Below are 15,946 nucleotides of genomic sequence, written 5' to 3' on the forward strand. Positions count from 1 at the left end.
GATACGTTTTTAAGAATTGTACTGGTCATCAGCCACACTAAAAACCTATGAAAGCTATTCTTTGAATATCAGCGCTATCACCATGTGCTTTTGCCTAAGGGCTTTCGCCTTGCACTTGACCCATTTCATATCATGGATGAGACTTTTTAATTCAAGATACCTATATTTTCTTGCTCAGACAGTCAGAATATACTAAAAATAGTACAGTAGATCTTATTTTTGGTTTTCCATCCGCCATATTGAATTGTATGCACAAATTATGGTGGCGGAATTATTGCTTGAGATTGCATTGAAAATTATGCAAAACCTATGCAAAAAGAAAGTATTTTATTGATACCTCATCGGGGAAAACATTTTAAGAGTTTTATTTAGTTATGTTTTTTTTTCGTTGGGGAAAAATTTTGTCATCTAGAGGCATTTTTGTCACTTTCCCCCCGACCAAAATTTATTTGTCACTTCTCCCCGACCAAATTTTATAAATGTTCCCGACAAAATAACATATGAATAGAGCATAAGAAGGATCTTAAGTTTTATTACAACATTGAATTACTGTATTGCTACAAACTACTACCTTTTCTTGCTGACAAAAATGCCCAGAAATGAGGGACATCTTCATAAAAACTTTATTAATATTTTGATTTTTTAAAGACTTGACCGAAGACTGACATTGTGTTACTATTGTTATTTTTTATCAAACCATTGTTTTAACTCAGTTTGTTGTGTTTATTAGGCAAAAGAACTCGTTTGAAAAGAAAGTCATTTTATTTGTTCTGTTAAGAAGCATCCCTGGAAACGTTTACAATGAAAAACTATGATAGAAATCCTTTTTTTCTGTTGAAATAAAAAAATTGGGGGAAAATCTTGGTAGGTGATTAAAAAACTGGGTAAAAGTTTTGGGCGGGGGAAAAAGAATTTGGTAAAAGTTTTGGTCAGGGATAAAAAAATTGGGCAAAAGTTTTGGTCAGATAAAAAATATAAAATATCGGGGAAAAAAATTGTCAGGAGAAAATTTTGTCACCCCCTCAAAATTTTAGTCACTTTCCCCCAACATAATTTAAAAACTTGGTAACTTCTGTCAGTCAGTTGTTATTCTCACTGACATTTTTAGAAAGTACCCAGCTCAGCCCAGCTTATGCTACACTTTACGTAGTGTTGGAACTCTTTCTTATTACAAAAACTTCAGATATGTCATTAATTGATTTTAAAATCCATCTAAACTTCAGGGAAAAATACAACAAATGTCTTAAAAGAATTTTATGGGCAGTCCTAAACGAAAACCATTGATGAGAGGACCACCAAGAGGACCATTCAATGGTCCATTCAGACCAAGAGGACCACCACCACCAGGCTTCAGAGGACCACATGGAATGCCACCTCAAGACTGGGGACCTATGGGTCCACCCCCAGGAATGTTTCGCCCTCCTTTTAGAGGTAGAGGTCCTCCTCCTCCAGATTGGAGAGGACCACCTCCATTTCTAGGACCTAGAGGTCCACCTGGTGAATTTGACAAGTTTGGACCACATGATGACTTTGGTCCAAGAGGAATGCCACCAGATTTCCGTGGTCCAAGGCCAGATATGATGGGAGGACCAAGACCTTTTGGAGTACGACCTCCAGGTGATGGAGGGTTTCCTCACATGGACCCAAATTTCAACCCACAACTTCCTGGACAAAAACCAAAGAAAAAGAAGAAACATAAGAAGAAAAAGAAGTCTTCTAAAGTCGAAGAAGCAAAATTCCCAACACAAAAGAAAGAAAAGTCTGAGTAAGTTCTATCTGCTCTTTAAAATGTACAGGCTTTACAGACTGGTTGATTACCTGGACCCAAATGTAAAATGTAATTGAAATGTAATACACTTTTAATAATAACAACCTCAATAGCATAAAAAACTTTCTTATCTTTAAAAACACATTTTATAAGAAACCTTCCCCAATGATATCAAATTGGTTCCTTCTGGCACAACCCTCTAAAGCTCAAACTATCATTTTACAATGATAATCCCGCTTTCTTTTTTTTAGTAAAAAAGAAGACAAAGAAGATAACGAGGACAGCGAAGTTGATGAGGTAATTGACAATTTTCAATAATTTTTACATGTTTTTCTAATTAACAAACTAAAAGTGAGTTTTTCTGCGGTTCTGTGGTTAAAAACTGTCCTTAACCTTTTTAGATCACTTGCTAGCTATTTTACTAGTTACTTGAGTGATGGTTTTAAAATAATCAGGGATTTTTACTAAAGTTGTTTGCAAGTCATAATGATGTTCAGTACTGCAAATAACGGCCGGTGACCGGTAAATACCGGTCATTTTGTAGTTTCTACCGGTCATTCTGAAGCTCAGATTTTCATTTTGTCCTGTTAAAATTTTAGATTAGAGGCTTCTTAATAGCGCTTCTAATTAAAAGAGGAGCAGTTTTTAAATCAAAATAGGTGTCTAGCCAATCTAAAGGTCATTACAGACTACAAATTTTCTAAGATGGTTCCGCCAGACCCCCCGCTCGTTACACTCAAAATATTACCGGCCAACTGAAATTTCCCTATTTGCAGCACTGATGTTTTGTTTTTTGTTTGTTCTTTTAGGACAAACTTCTTGCAAGTGATGACGATGATGAGAGGTATGTAGATGTCTTCTATATCTTTTTAACCATACACACAGCTCTCTGTGAAGGTCTTCTCAACATTTTTATGCTATAATAAATTCCTGCAGACCAGAAACAAAAGAAGATTTTTGAATTGACATTTTCTGTATTTCAGCACATCTTCTTCCTCGTCAAGCGAAAGTGAAGAAGAACAGGATCAAAACCAAAACAGAAGTATGTTAAAATAGCTTACTTTTATCTCTTCTCTTACACCTGTGTAGTAGTATAGGCGTCCTGGTAAATATTTCTGTTATCATTTGCTCAAGCAATTAAAGGATTTTAAACCCTGATCTCGATCAAGCTGGTTAGCTATTGTCCGTACACGTTTTCATTTATCATTCACCAAGACTCATATCAGATTCATATCAGAAAATTTTCGAATTTTATAAAATATGATTTCATTTCAGATATCCCTCAACTTCCTATGCAAGGAGGTGGCCATAGGTATGTGAATTTTTATTATTTATATGAAAATACTGTGGGTTCCTGATGGGGGGAATAACAGGGTGCTGCTGCAGCACCGAGAAAGTACTGAAATTTTGTGAATTTTGGGGCCCTTAGCGGGACTTTTTCCCTAAAATTTAGCCTTTCTAGGGATAACCCTCTATACTATAACCCTTTCCTAGTTTAGGTATAAACTTATTTCTTTTTTTATGATTTTTGTTGGCGAATCATAAAAAAAGAAATAAGTTTATACCTAAACTAACCCTTTCCCTAGAGGAACTGAAATTAGATATTGGGTGCATACCATTTAGCCAAAAACCCCAAAAAAGTCGAACAGAGGGTTTAGCGAACGCATTGATTCATTTAAAAGTTTACCTAAACAGACGATCAAAGCCAACAGTCTTTTTTCTGTGTTTTTTTCGTTCGCTAAACCAAGGGTTTAGCCAACAAACTGCACCATTTGATTTTTTGTACTTTGCTAAACCATTTTTTTTCTAACCAAGCACTACACCTTGTTCACGCTAGTTCACTAAGTGCACGCATGCATAAGGCCTGAGCTTTAATGTTTTCTTCAGCTAGGCTACCATTTTGAAATTGGTTGCTGTGACTTCAGGCATTCATATTCAAAATGGTAAGCTGAGAAGTGTAAGATCCTAGAAATCGAATTAGCAATGCAATAGCTTCTTTGTCTAGGTAAACAAACCCAAACCATTTGCAGTTTAGTGAAACTGTTTGACTTTGTTGGTTTTGAACATTAGAAGGTATGCAACCATTGTAATTTTTATGACCCTTAGAGGGGCTTTGAAGGTCTAGAAAGGCACCATTAAGGGGGCAGAAATCGGTACGCTCCATTTACCTAAAGTACCTCTGGTGTTGGTTGGACTAAACACAAGTTATTTTGCGTGGTTTGAAATACTGCTAATAAAAGAAATTCAATTTTCTCATTTTGACTTATAGACATCCAGGCCCATTCAACAATCAACCAATGAATCCAAACTTTCAACCACCATTCCACCACAATAATAACAACCAACAACCTTTCCATGGTAACCGATTTCCACAGAATCAACAAAACCAGCAACACCAACAACGACCTCCACTTCTACCGCAACAACAAATACAACAACAACAAAGACCTCAAATCGTTCAATCACTCCCACCTGGTGCAGTTGTTGTTAACAACCCTCATCAAAATGTAAGATTGAATCCACTACTTCTATTTTACAACATAAAATTTCCCACCCTTTCTGACCCTTTGGATGAATTTCTTGGCAAAATAGAATCTTGGCAAATTCATATATTGGAAACCCAATAAAAGAATTGCTAATTTCTAGGTTGAAAGAAAGAAGGACGATAGTTGAGACAAAATTACTTACAATTTGAATTCAAACAGATCGAGGACTGGGACGAGGAATTTGGAGGCTTTTATCTTGTATTTCTACAAATAAGACTAGTAGGCCTCATTTTTGGAATCCTACAATGCCCATCTAAAAAGTTTTCAACGATATTTTCTAACCTACAATTGTTTTACAATCAATGAATCCAAATTGCTTATTAATGTCTCTGTGTATTTTTAGGTGCAACAACAAATTCAACGTTTAGTTCAACCAGGACAAGTTCTAGTTCGTCAAGTTGTTCCAGGACAAGCACAACCTGTTATCCGAGCTATGTCCCTACCAGCTGGTGCTCAACAGATTGTTGCAAGGCCGAGATTGCCACAAGGAGGTACAATTGCTATCATTCTTTTTTCACCGTAGCAAGTATCTGTGTTTTTTCTGCAACAGGGATTGGAAGTTTCTGTTTTGTCTCGATCATGTTTGGCTAAGGACGACGTGAATTTAGATCTTTTACCATCCTCAATTTTGCGGGTTATTCCAAATTGCTTTCTCAAAAGTTCAAAAAAATAAACTCACAATACAGTACATGCTTGTTTTTCAAAGGTAACACTCTATTTTATGATGCAAAATACATTCATAATATTAAGGAAAATCTCATTTTGACTCTTTATTTTTCAGGACAAATCATACAACAGGGAAGTTTACCACCTGGTGCCATCGTTGTTCAACGTCCTCCATTTAATTCCACGCCTGCTACTGTAAGTAGAACATTTAAAAAAGTTAAATTGACTGATTTACGATTCAAAGTAAGTAGACTAGCAGCCTAGGTAGCGAATTGTGCCACTTCGTAGGACACTCCTTAGATCAGGGTAAATTTACCTTTACTAACAGCTTTTTCGAAGTCTGAAAATCAAATATCTGATACTACCAACGGATTCAGCGTGAAAAGTAGCTGAAGAAAATGGGGTTGTTTGTTAAGTTTTAACCACCTGGTGCCGAGAAATGGCATTTTCAAGGCAAAAAATCAACGTTTTGGGCGTTTTCTGATGACGTCAGCATTTTCCCAGGAGCATTTTCAGAAAAAATCTTTCCAACAGCTGAATAGCCCTCGGTTTGTAGTTTCTAAAAATCGTATGGTTTGTTAAGTTTCAGTGTCAACATCCCTTTCTTTATCTATCTACTTTTCACGCTGAATCTGTTGGTAGCATCCAATATTTGATTTTCAGACCTCAAAAAATCGTTAGTGGGAGGGGGGGCCCTTGATAAGTTCTATCGGTTAGCTAAAAATTGATTCACTCGAAAACTGCTGGAGATTCGAAGGGAAATTTTTCTTGTCATTCTACACCGTTAGGAGCTTAATATGAAAAATTTGCCCTGATCTAAGAGGTGCCTAGCCCTACGAAAACCTGTTTTAAGGCCTTTTCTGAATCTCGGACGCTGGTCTATAAAGGACTTCAAAAAGAATATTTGTAGTAAACTTTTTTCCAAAGTCTCAGCAAAAAAAAAATTAAAAAGTTATATTGTTTTAACATTTTATAACTTTTTTTTTTAAAGGTTTTGTTTGATTACATAAGTGTTCCCGTTTTATATCAGACACATATTTCATATCGGGGCAGTGTCTTCCTAATTGTTATGCTGATATAAGCATTCTTTTCTTCGTTCTGACCAATTTTGCTCCACATCCGTGTCAATCCAATACGAAAAAGCTTTTAAATTAAAATTGATGAGTAAGCAAACGTTATCACTTTTATTTAAAAACAAAGCCTTTAATTGAAAAGTTTTTCCTTCCTTTTTTCAGAATTTACCTGTTGGTGCGCATCAACTAAACAAAAGCAACGTCGTACAAATTGGGCCGAACGGTCAAATCATACAGCAGTCCCCTGGTCTCCCAACCCAACGCCCATCACTAGTCAACCCTGGTTTACCCGCTCAAATCAGACCTGGTTCCTCACCCGTAGTGCTTCCACCTGGTGTACAGCCACCTGGTCAACCGCAGAATTTGAACGCAACACTACAAGCCAGTCAAGCATTGATCTTACAACAGCAGCAACAGTTAGCGGCTGTTCAACAACAGCAATTAGCCATTCAACAACAGCAACAGCAACAGCAGCAAATCATCCAACAACAACAAACAACTTCAAATCCTCCTGAATTTGTAGATCGTCGACAAGGAAATGAAAAATATTCAAGAAACAACGAGGTATCAGCAATACAAAATTTTCTTCATTTTTCATCACGAAACTATAAGATTCAAACCATTACATTAAAAAGCCGTCCAAGATTTCCGCATTTTCGCAATTCCACAGGTTTTTTTGTTAACATTTACGCTAAACCAGTTTGTAGAGAAATCTTCGGGTTAATTGTTGAGAAAACTTTCACAAAATGACCTTAGACAATCAAATTTAGCTATAGTTACATTTTGTATTACTGGATATACACTCTAAGCTGCACCACTAAGCATGTTATTATATTGTATATATTTTTTCTTCATAGAGAGGGAACAACAGACGGCGGGCGTCTGAGTATGGTCGAGGTCGTCCACGCTACAACAACCGATCACGATCACGATCCTTCTCACGTTCAAGGAGTGGCTCATGGACTGGTTCGGAGTCTGGATCAAGAACGGGGTCCTCTCGCTCGAGATCGAGGTCGATGTCGGGATCGAGTAGATCACGTTCCTGGTCTTCTGAAGGCTCCAGATCGCCAACTCCTGAACGACAACATCATAATAACACTCGAAGGGATAATTTTCATAACAATAAACATGATAATCAATTCAGGTAAGTCTATTTATTTTCACTCGTTAAAGGTGCAAATTTTTTGTTATTATTATTATAAAGAATTACAGCCTGGATTCTAAACGAGGGCTTCTTAACGGATCTTGTACAAAAAATATTTTTAAGGTACAGTTTATTATCACGAGGACTTCCTCGCAACCTCCATTTGAAACCTTCATTCGACTTGGCTTTATTCATCTCGCCTGCTCTTTTTTTCCATTCTTTGATTTGATTTTGTTGTTCATCATTCATTAATATCAGACTTTTAGGACACCAGACCGTCAACAATAATTTAAAAATTCCAATTCTCTACATAGGAACAACGATAACAGGGGAGGTGGATTCGGTCGCCAGAATTCTCAAAACCACCCTCAGCAGCACCATCAACCGCCCCACCTCCACAATAATAATCAACGTAAGAACTTCCATCACAACAATCAATTTAACCCACACCACCACAACAACAAACAACATCGTGGTCAGCCTCCACAGCCGCCCCCACAGCCACCACAACCGCCACAGCCACCACCGAGCACTTTCACCACCGAGCAAGAAGCACGCTTCGAGGAGCTCGAACGTCAACGTCTCAAAGAGCGGGAACGTAGAGATCGTGAACGTGAAGAGCGCCAACAACGTGAACAACAACGTAATGAGCAGCGTGAGCAACGTGAACAACAACGTAGTGAGCAACGTGAACAACGTAACGAACGCGATTACGGAAGAAGGAGACGTGGCGACGATCATCATCGTGATCAAGAGATGAGAGATCACCAAAGTCACGATAACAGACACAGGGTATGCTTTTTGATCAACTAAAATTCTACCATTGTTTAGGTTGGGTCCACCGTAATCCACCTCGACCACAAAAAGTACCTGATAAAAAAGTATTATAAGGCTTAATGTAGACAATTTTCTAGTTCTAAAGTTTACCGGGCTTCCCAGTGAGCTGTCATCTCACACATTAGTGGTTTGTGTATGAACAAGATTAAACTCGAAACTATTATTCCATCCGGATCCTAGTGCGCGTTTAAACTAAGAAATTTCAATATTTTAAACAAGAGCCGGAATTATCTTATTATGTTTTCTTGCAGAGAGACGATCGTAAAGAATCATCCTCCTCCAAACGAGGTGGTAAAACCGACCGTGGCGATCGGGGTGAACATTCATCATCGAAAGATCAACAAAACAGTAGTAGTCGTGCGTCCACTTCAACATCTGTCGACGTCGGCAATCGTGTATTGATCAGCCAACTACCACCAAATATGTCGGAACGCAAATTGAAACAAATGATGCAATCTGTCGGTGATGTCGAGGTCTGTCATTTTCTCCTATTTTCTTCTTTGATGACTTCTTACGTTCAACTATTAATAACGGTTTGATTCTCTCTGAGAAATTGAGATTCTACTTGTGGATACACGTTTTTATAAAAACGTCCAGAATTGTGACTGACGTATTACTGTCTTGCTCTTTGTATATCGTGCACCCTAGTTTTGGTAACATATGCACGCACCTGTTTTGAGTCTCTTCTTAACGCGTTTTTTGTTTACTTTTCAGAACTTGAAACTGTCCACAACAAGACACAAAGCACTTGTCGCTTTCACCAAGCGCTCTTTTGCTGTTTCCTGTCGTAAGAAGTTCCACAAGTAAGTCCTAATACTAAAAATATATTATGTGTATGCTTTAATTTAATACTTTCTCGTATATCATTCCTTTCTTTTCAAATGTGAACCAATCATTCATGGGTAACTTAGCAACCGAATCTGCCTCTATTTCATTTTATTTTTTATCCTCTAAACAAGGTTACTGATATGAGTATAATTGTTTAATTTACTTTTTCTTTAACAGAGCTACCGTAGATGATTGTAAACTGTTGGTCGAATTTGCTTGAGATATATTTGATGGTTGAAAATGTAAATCTGTAAGCTGGTAAGTCGATAAAAATGTCATGGTCTCCCAAACCCTCTGTCTTTTGGGTAGTGTGTTTTCTAGATTGGTGAGAGATATTCATGTTTGGGAATGGCCAGGAACTTGCAGGTAAGTTTTGGCTGAGAGGTAAGTCGACTTTCCTTTCAATATTTTTTAACCTAGTTACGCTGTAGTTTATTGAAATTAGTTTTTAAAACCATCATAAAGTAAAAGAAGAAAGAAGAAGATGTTTGAAGGGAGTTTCAATGCGAAGATCCATAGAGTAAGTCAAATTTTTTTTCATCTTTCAACCTCTAAGTGAATCCAAAATTATTGATTGAAGTATAAAGACATAGCTCCCAAAATAATCAAGAAGAATGACTTACTTGACGATCAAGGCCAAGATCAGGTCCAGGCTTCGCCCATTTGCTATTATGATGAATAAGAATAAAAAACATAAACCCACATAGTCTCATCCCAAGTCTAAAATACGGTTGATTCTCCCTTTGTTCTTTTGACTCCTTCCCTTATTGCTAATAACTGTCACGTATCTTGTATGGTTGTATTTTACTTGTAGATAAAGATGACAAATTCATAGGATTTATACATGTGGATTTATAGTAAATTGTACATACTATACTTTATAGATGAACAAAGTTTTATTACTTGATAAATATTTTTAACCCTTTTTTTAAAACTATTATTAAGTTATTTTTAGCTTATTTTTATATGTCCCAATTAGTTTTTAAAATTTTGGTAATGACATTTTTGCCAAATCATTTTTAAGTTATCAAACTTAGAAAAGTTACACGTAATATCTCTCGTATCTTCACTAGAAATTTCAATTACTAGGAATATAAATTTCATTATCATTCAACAAATCTATTCATAATATGCTCAAGTCCTAAGCTGGTTATTTTATTTTGTATGAAATAGTAGAAATTCCCTGTAAATAATTAACTAGGGGACATGTAATTTAGGTTAATCGAAAAACATTTGTAAGCTCCAAAGTAATGTTAATTGGGAGCACTTACGAAATTTTACTTATGACACTGGTGTTGTCTCTTTTCTCTTTGAAAAATCTAAACAAAACAAAAATACAAAAACCCACAAAAATCATCCTAATTTTTGTAATGGTCTCTATATTTGTAATTAGAGCAATGCATTTCTTTTGGGAACCACCTCGTCTTTTAAAAAATTCACATCTATATAATATTTTGCATACATATTATTACAGAAATCAGTTAAAAATTATGCGATACAATTTTAGTACGTTCCAAATTTTCATATTCGAAAGTTTTTAGCACCATTGTCACTGTGTCTTCAAACTCTGCATCCAGATTCTATACCACACAAAAATGAAAACTGTTATCTGTTTGAAATTGTGGGCTTTTTTTCAAATTGTCGAATCCAGATCAATTGAGTTAATTTTTAAGTTTTTATCGAAATTCTAAAAGACTATAAAAAGCGTACTTGATATTTTATGATTTTGTCATTTTTACAATTTATCAAAAAGCTATTACGAATTTTCATGTATAATTGACTCAATATATAGTTGATATTTCTAAGCATTTTAGAACAAACGAAAAATTGAAGCATCGGACCTTCAACTGAGATTGTCTGAATCATGTCTGAATATACGAGGAAGTGATTTGCCAAGAAAATTGTCGTTGTTTCGCAAAAAGTAAAGCGATGTTTTTTAAGTAGTATAATAATATACGATAAACACAAAACTCGTCGTTGCAAGGATAATTTGTCAGCTTTGAAGTTTGTTTTTTTCGAAATATCATTCGGCTTTTTCACATTTTTTTGCTGTATTTTTACCTTTTCACGTAAGATATTTTTAGTAATTATGATAATTTATTGTCATGTCAAAACTTTTCTTTAATTTCTATGTATTAAGTTTCAAGGCGAGTCTTTTATGACGATTGAATCTAACGGTGTCTGTGTTGTTGTTGTTTTTTGTTTATTTTTGAAACCTGCATAGGACTTAGGATTATTATTTTGTTTAAGATGGTAGAAATTTCTTGTAAATAATTACTAAGAGGGTGATATTAGATTTAGGTTCAATCGAAGGAGATTTGTTAAAAAGTGTCTAAAGTAACATTAATCATTATCATTTTTATGAACTTGAGTTGCAATATTCAAAACTTTAGTACCATTGTTACACGTTTTTTTTTTAAAAACAAATAATAAGAAGAAAAGGTTTGGATTTCTAAAATTTCAATCAAGTTAAGAATATTTTAAGGCTTCTAAAACACCAAATTCCCCAGGAAATAACTCAAAAATACTCGCAATATGGTGGAAATGAGGTCATTTTATTTAATATTTTGAGGCTTAAAACTTAAAAACTTAAGAATAGTCTTCAAAAGTTTTTGATGCTCTTATAAAAAAATGTGTATTATTTCTTCAAAATTTATTACACATTGAAAATGAACTAGATATATTCTTTTATGCTTGCATCAATTCTGCTACCAAAATTTGCCTCAGACTTCGCAGTTGTATTTTTAAGATCTACAATATTTTCATTGTTGAAAAACGTATCATAGAAATATTATTTTTACGGGCTATTTTAAGGTTACTCTACACGTATGCTGTGATTAGATTAGGAAAATTATTTTTTATAAAAATTGAAGCGTGAATCGTGTGAATATACGAGGAAGCATTTTGCCAAGAATAGTGTCGGTGTTTTGTAAAAAGTAACGCGGTTCTTTTCAAGTTGTTAACAATAATAAAAATTCATCGGTTTGGATATGAAAGTTTACGAGCTTTCCAGTTTGTTTTTTTTCAAAAATATAATTTGGCTCTTTCAAAATTTTCCTTGCTATATCTTAAACTTCTCATCTAAGATATTAAATATTTTCATAATTTAATTTTCATGTCGAACTTATTTATTTTAACAATTTAAATTTTTTGGCAATGAGAAACACTCAGATCGTCAGACTTTGGAAGTATAAATGTTTCGATTCCTTAGCGCCGGGTCTGATTAGACAAAGGTTTTATACCGTTTTGATATTTTATAATAGCTATTTTTTGGTATCATAAATTTTTCTTCTAGCTATTTACGATGACTACCATGTTCTTTTTTTATAAGAATGGTGTAAATCCATTTCATCATGGATATTCTTAACTTTTTTTGGGGAAAATCACCCTAAAATATACTTACAGCAAATTCTTAGGTTAGGGTCCTAATTTAGACTAGATTTAACATTTAGTACACACGTCTCAAGCATAAAATGGTATTTTTGTGAAAGGAGTGAGCCTTACTTGGGGGTAATTGACAATTAGTAATTGAAAATGCTCTCAAAATGGCATTCTTAGCTTGAGTAGCAAAATTCCATGATGGTGATATTCTTAGCATATTCTTAATTTTTTGGCTATTTCCATCATGGACATTCTTATTAAAAAATGCGTGTAATCGTTTTTTTCTTTTTTAGGTATTTTTAAATTTTCAGTTTGAGATTGAATGCGAGTGAATGTTTTTTTAGAATGTTTTTCTACTTTAGATGGAAAATTTTATTTTCTCAAAGTCCAGAAATTAGAGGAGAGATTATTATGTTAAGATTTCATATTATTTTAGAAACACATTCATTAATAATTTGGGGTAATATCCTTTTACATTATTAGTTGATTTTTTTATGGGTGCATATCATACGTATCACTAACAATTTTATTTAGGACTCAATGGAGTGCATTTTTCCATGTTTCTTTTACTTTTAGTTCCTTTTTTTACTTTTTAGTTGATTTTTAGTTAGACTGTTTTGGTACTTTTTTATCGACATATCATTCTGGATTAATGATTTCAAAAGTTACATTTCAAGCGTTTTTATTTTTCAAAATTTATTTTCATATTTAAATAATGTTAAACTCTTAATCAGAAAATCATTGACGATTATTAGATAAGATTTTTATATTATATAATCTAACGTTAGTGTTATTTTGTGTTGAATTTCTATCATGCTGTAGGTTCTAGAATTAGTTCAATCTATTACTCGAGTTTTCAAATATCATGAATTATTCGGGTTTGTCAAGCTTTCCGCGTTTAATATTTTGGTACTGAAGGCAAATTTTTGAATGATTTTCAATGGAAGAAAACTTAAGAGTCTTCCCATTATTCTCTTACTGTTAAAGTTTTAATTGAAAATTGGTTTATTCAGTCATTTTTCAAGGTTTCATGCTTATTTTGCAAAATTTTTTCGAGATTGATGGGAATAGAGCCAAAAAATAAGTGAAATCTTTGTGTATCTGAGTGTATCTTTGTAAACACGGATTTCAAGTTAATTCTTTTCTTTTTTTTCTCCATTTTCTTCAGGTAAAACAATTGTTTGGACGCGTATCTAATGCTTATCCAGAAACTTTTAACATTTCGATATGATCGATCAATTTTATTGGATTTTATGAAATTATGATGAGCCGATATTGTCAGATTGACCGAATAATTATGCATAAGGATAGCGTCCAGTCCCACGTTGGTTGGAGCCCAGCCTTCTTGATTGTCTATGACGCAACCAGTGTTTTATTTTGCTATGGAGATTTACTGATTTTAACCGATTGATATTTGATTGGTTCGATGCCCTTGGAAGATGTAGAACCGGAGCTGCGATTACCAAAAAGTTGATTATTTTAATGATGAAGATACAACGATGAATTTTTTAGTTTACTTTAGTAACTTTTACTATTTTTCGTTTCATTATTTTTTATTTTGTACTATTATTTTAAAGAGAAAGTTTGGATTGAAAGAAAAAGAAATGATTCAATACTGAACATTTTCTAAACGTTTGAAAATCTTTACACTCTGGCTATATTTTTGACTTCACATCAACAGGTGCTTACGATTGAAATTTATTTCTAGACTGGGAAGCTTTTCTCCCTCTTCTTCTCACTACAATGAATCCTCCAACAGATATCTCGAGAAAGAAGAACATTTTTGTAAGACAGAAATCCACCCTTAGGACCCCACTATCAATGTTGAGTCCGAAAATGACCAAGAACTCAACGCTCAACAGTTTGGATCGTCAATATACGAAGAGTATTTTTATATTCTACTAAACTTATCTTTTTGTTTCTTCTAGTTAAGAAAAAAAAACAAAAAAACAATACTATTAAAAAAAATACAACTAAAAGTTTACAAATGATGCCATCAACTAATGGGAAATCACAAGAAGAAGAAGTCAGTGCAGAAGAACTTGAGCGTAAACACTTTCAACATGTCATCAACGTCTTTATGGCGTACAAGAAATTCAGTGTGGTGCAAATTGAACGTAAACGAAAGTGTTTATTGAATCTCCCCAAACACCATCAAGCCATGATTCCAACACAATTTGAAAGGATAAAAGATTGGCAAGAAGCTTTAGACACGAATCAATCCTTTTTATCCAAAATCGTGGAATATACTAAGGGTATGTTTGTCAATTCTAATCTTGAAGGTAGTGATGATTCAAGTCCTATAACTTCGGATGATATTGATCGAGTGCGAACCACTATTAAGCAGTGTGTTCGTGATTGGTCAATCGAAGGGGCTGAAGAGCGTAACAACACTTATAAACTTATAACTGATGAATTGATTAGGTTGTTTCCGGTTGTGGCAAATCGTAAACATATTGATATTTTAGTCCCTGGTGCAGGTCTTGGCCGCCTTATGCATGATATTGCACGCCTTGGTTTCTGTTGTCAAGGCAACGAATTTAGCTTGTACATGTTGTTTGCTTCTAATTATATTTTGAACACGTGTGGCAGTCAGTCCATGGATACCATTCTTCCCTGGTTACACCAAACAGTGAACGTGGTTTCAAACGATGACCAAACACGTGGTGTAAGCATACCTGACATTAACCCACAAGATTTGGACGGTAATTGTAATTTCTCGATGGCGGCTGGTGATTTCTTAGAGGTTTACAGAGAGCCAAGTTGTTGGAATGTTGTGGCCATGTCTTTTTTCTTGGACACTGCACACAATGTGATTGAGTACATCGAAAGAGCTCATTATATTTTGAAACCAGGTGGCTACCTCATACACTTAGGACCTTTGTTGTATCATTTCGCTGGTATGGAGAAAGAACAATCAATTGAACTCACCTATGATGAAGTCAAACACGTCATGATCAATCATTTCAACTTCAAGTTGATTAAAGAAGAATTGGGTGTCAAATCATCTTATATTCGTAATGTGCGTTCCATGTTCACTGTTGTTTATAATTGTGCCTTCTTGGTTCTTCAAAAGCCTGCAGAACCAATGTAGTAATGCCATCAGACACTGATCATATTAATTGACGGCATTTTTATGTCTTACAAACTACCTCAGATTTGGGTGATTCTTTTTTTCTACTTGTTGTCGTCATAATAAGTCTTACGTTCTTAAAGTATCATATATTTATTTTTAAATAAATTTTTATTTTCCTAGGGGGCTAACGTACATCATAATACCTTTTTATTTCAATGTTTTCTTACTTTTTTTTTAGATGCAAAACTTTTGAAAAAACTTGAATATTGTGAAACCAAGTTGGGACATGCTCAACCTTATTTCGCCAAAGATTTTCCTGCCCCCTGTTTTATTTGTTATCATCTAGAATTCTGAAAAACACAAACATCCAATTTTCTTTATCTCTCATTTTATAATCAACATTCATTGTAAAAATAGATTTAATAATAATAATTAAAAAACTTATTAATATATCATCCTTTCCAGCGCCCGATTTATTTTGGAAGATTAACCTCAATGGGGAGCAGAAAGCTCTGTCCCTAGTCTAGCAAGCTAGACGACTAATTCAGACATAGTAGAAAGCCTCGAAATAATGCAAAACAAAAAGTAACGGAGGGAACAATTTTAGTTTATACAAACTAAATCCCG

General features: G+C 34.5%; 2 protein-coding genes across 2 annotated transcripts; both read left to right on the forward strand.

Annotated features, from left to right (window-relative positions):
• The first annotated feature begins 1,224 nt into the window (after positions 1-1,224).
• On the forward strand, positions 1,225-13,863 carry LOC136799460 (myb-like protein AA). The gene is made up of 15 exons (XM_067056171.1): positions 1,225-1,765; positions 2,020-2,065; positions 2,578-2,612; positions 2,752-2,810; positions 3,044-3,080; positions 4,038-4,275; positions 4,658-4,805; positions 5,096-5,175; positions 6,216-6,617; positions 6,911-7,197; positions 7,512-7,989; positions 8,286-8,507; positions 8,749-8,837; positions 9,040-9,120; positions 13,412-13,863. Exons 1-14 carry the CDS (start codon positions 1,257-1,259, stop codon positions 9,080-9,082), a joined length of 2,673 nt encoding a protein of 890 aa, XP_066912272.1. The 5' UTR covers positions 1,225-1,256; the 3' UTR covers positions 9,083-9,120; positions 13,412-13,863.
• Positions 13,864-14,175: 312 nt separating this feature from the next.
• On the forward strand, positions 14,176-15,577 carry LOC136799453 (carnosine N-methyltransferase-like). Its single transcript, XM_067056162.1, has one exon. The coding sequence runs from the start codon at positions 14,231-14,233 to the stop codon at positions 15,335-15,337; it is 1,107 nt and encodes a 368-aa protein (XP_066912263.1). The 5' UTR covers positions 14,176-14,230; the 3' UTR covers positions 15,338-15,577.
• The last annotated feature ends 369 nt before the right edge of the window (positions 15,578-15,946 follow it).

The sequence above is a fragment of the Clytia hemisphaerica genome, unplaced genomic scaffold, assembly GCF_902728285.1.
Source record: "Clytia hemisphaerica strain Z4C2 unplaced genomic scaffold, Clytia hemisphaerica genome assembly, whole genome shotgun sequence".
NCBI lineage: Eukaryota > Metazoa > Cnidaria > Hydrozoa > Leptothecata > Clytiidae > Clytia > Clytia hemisphaerica.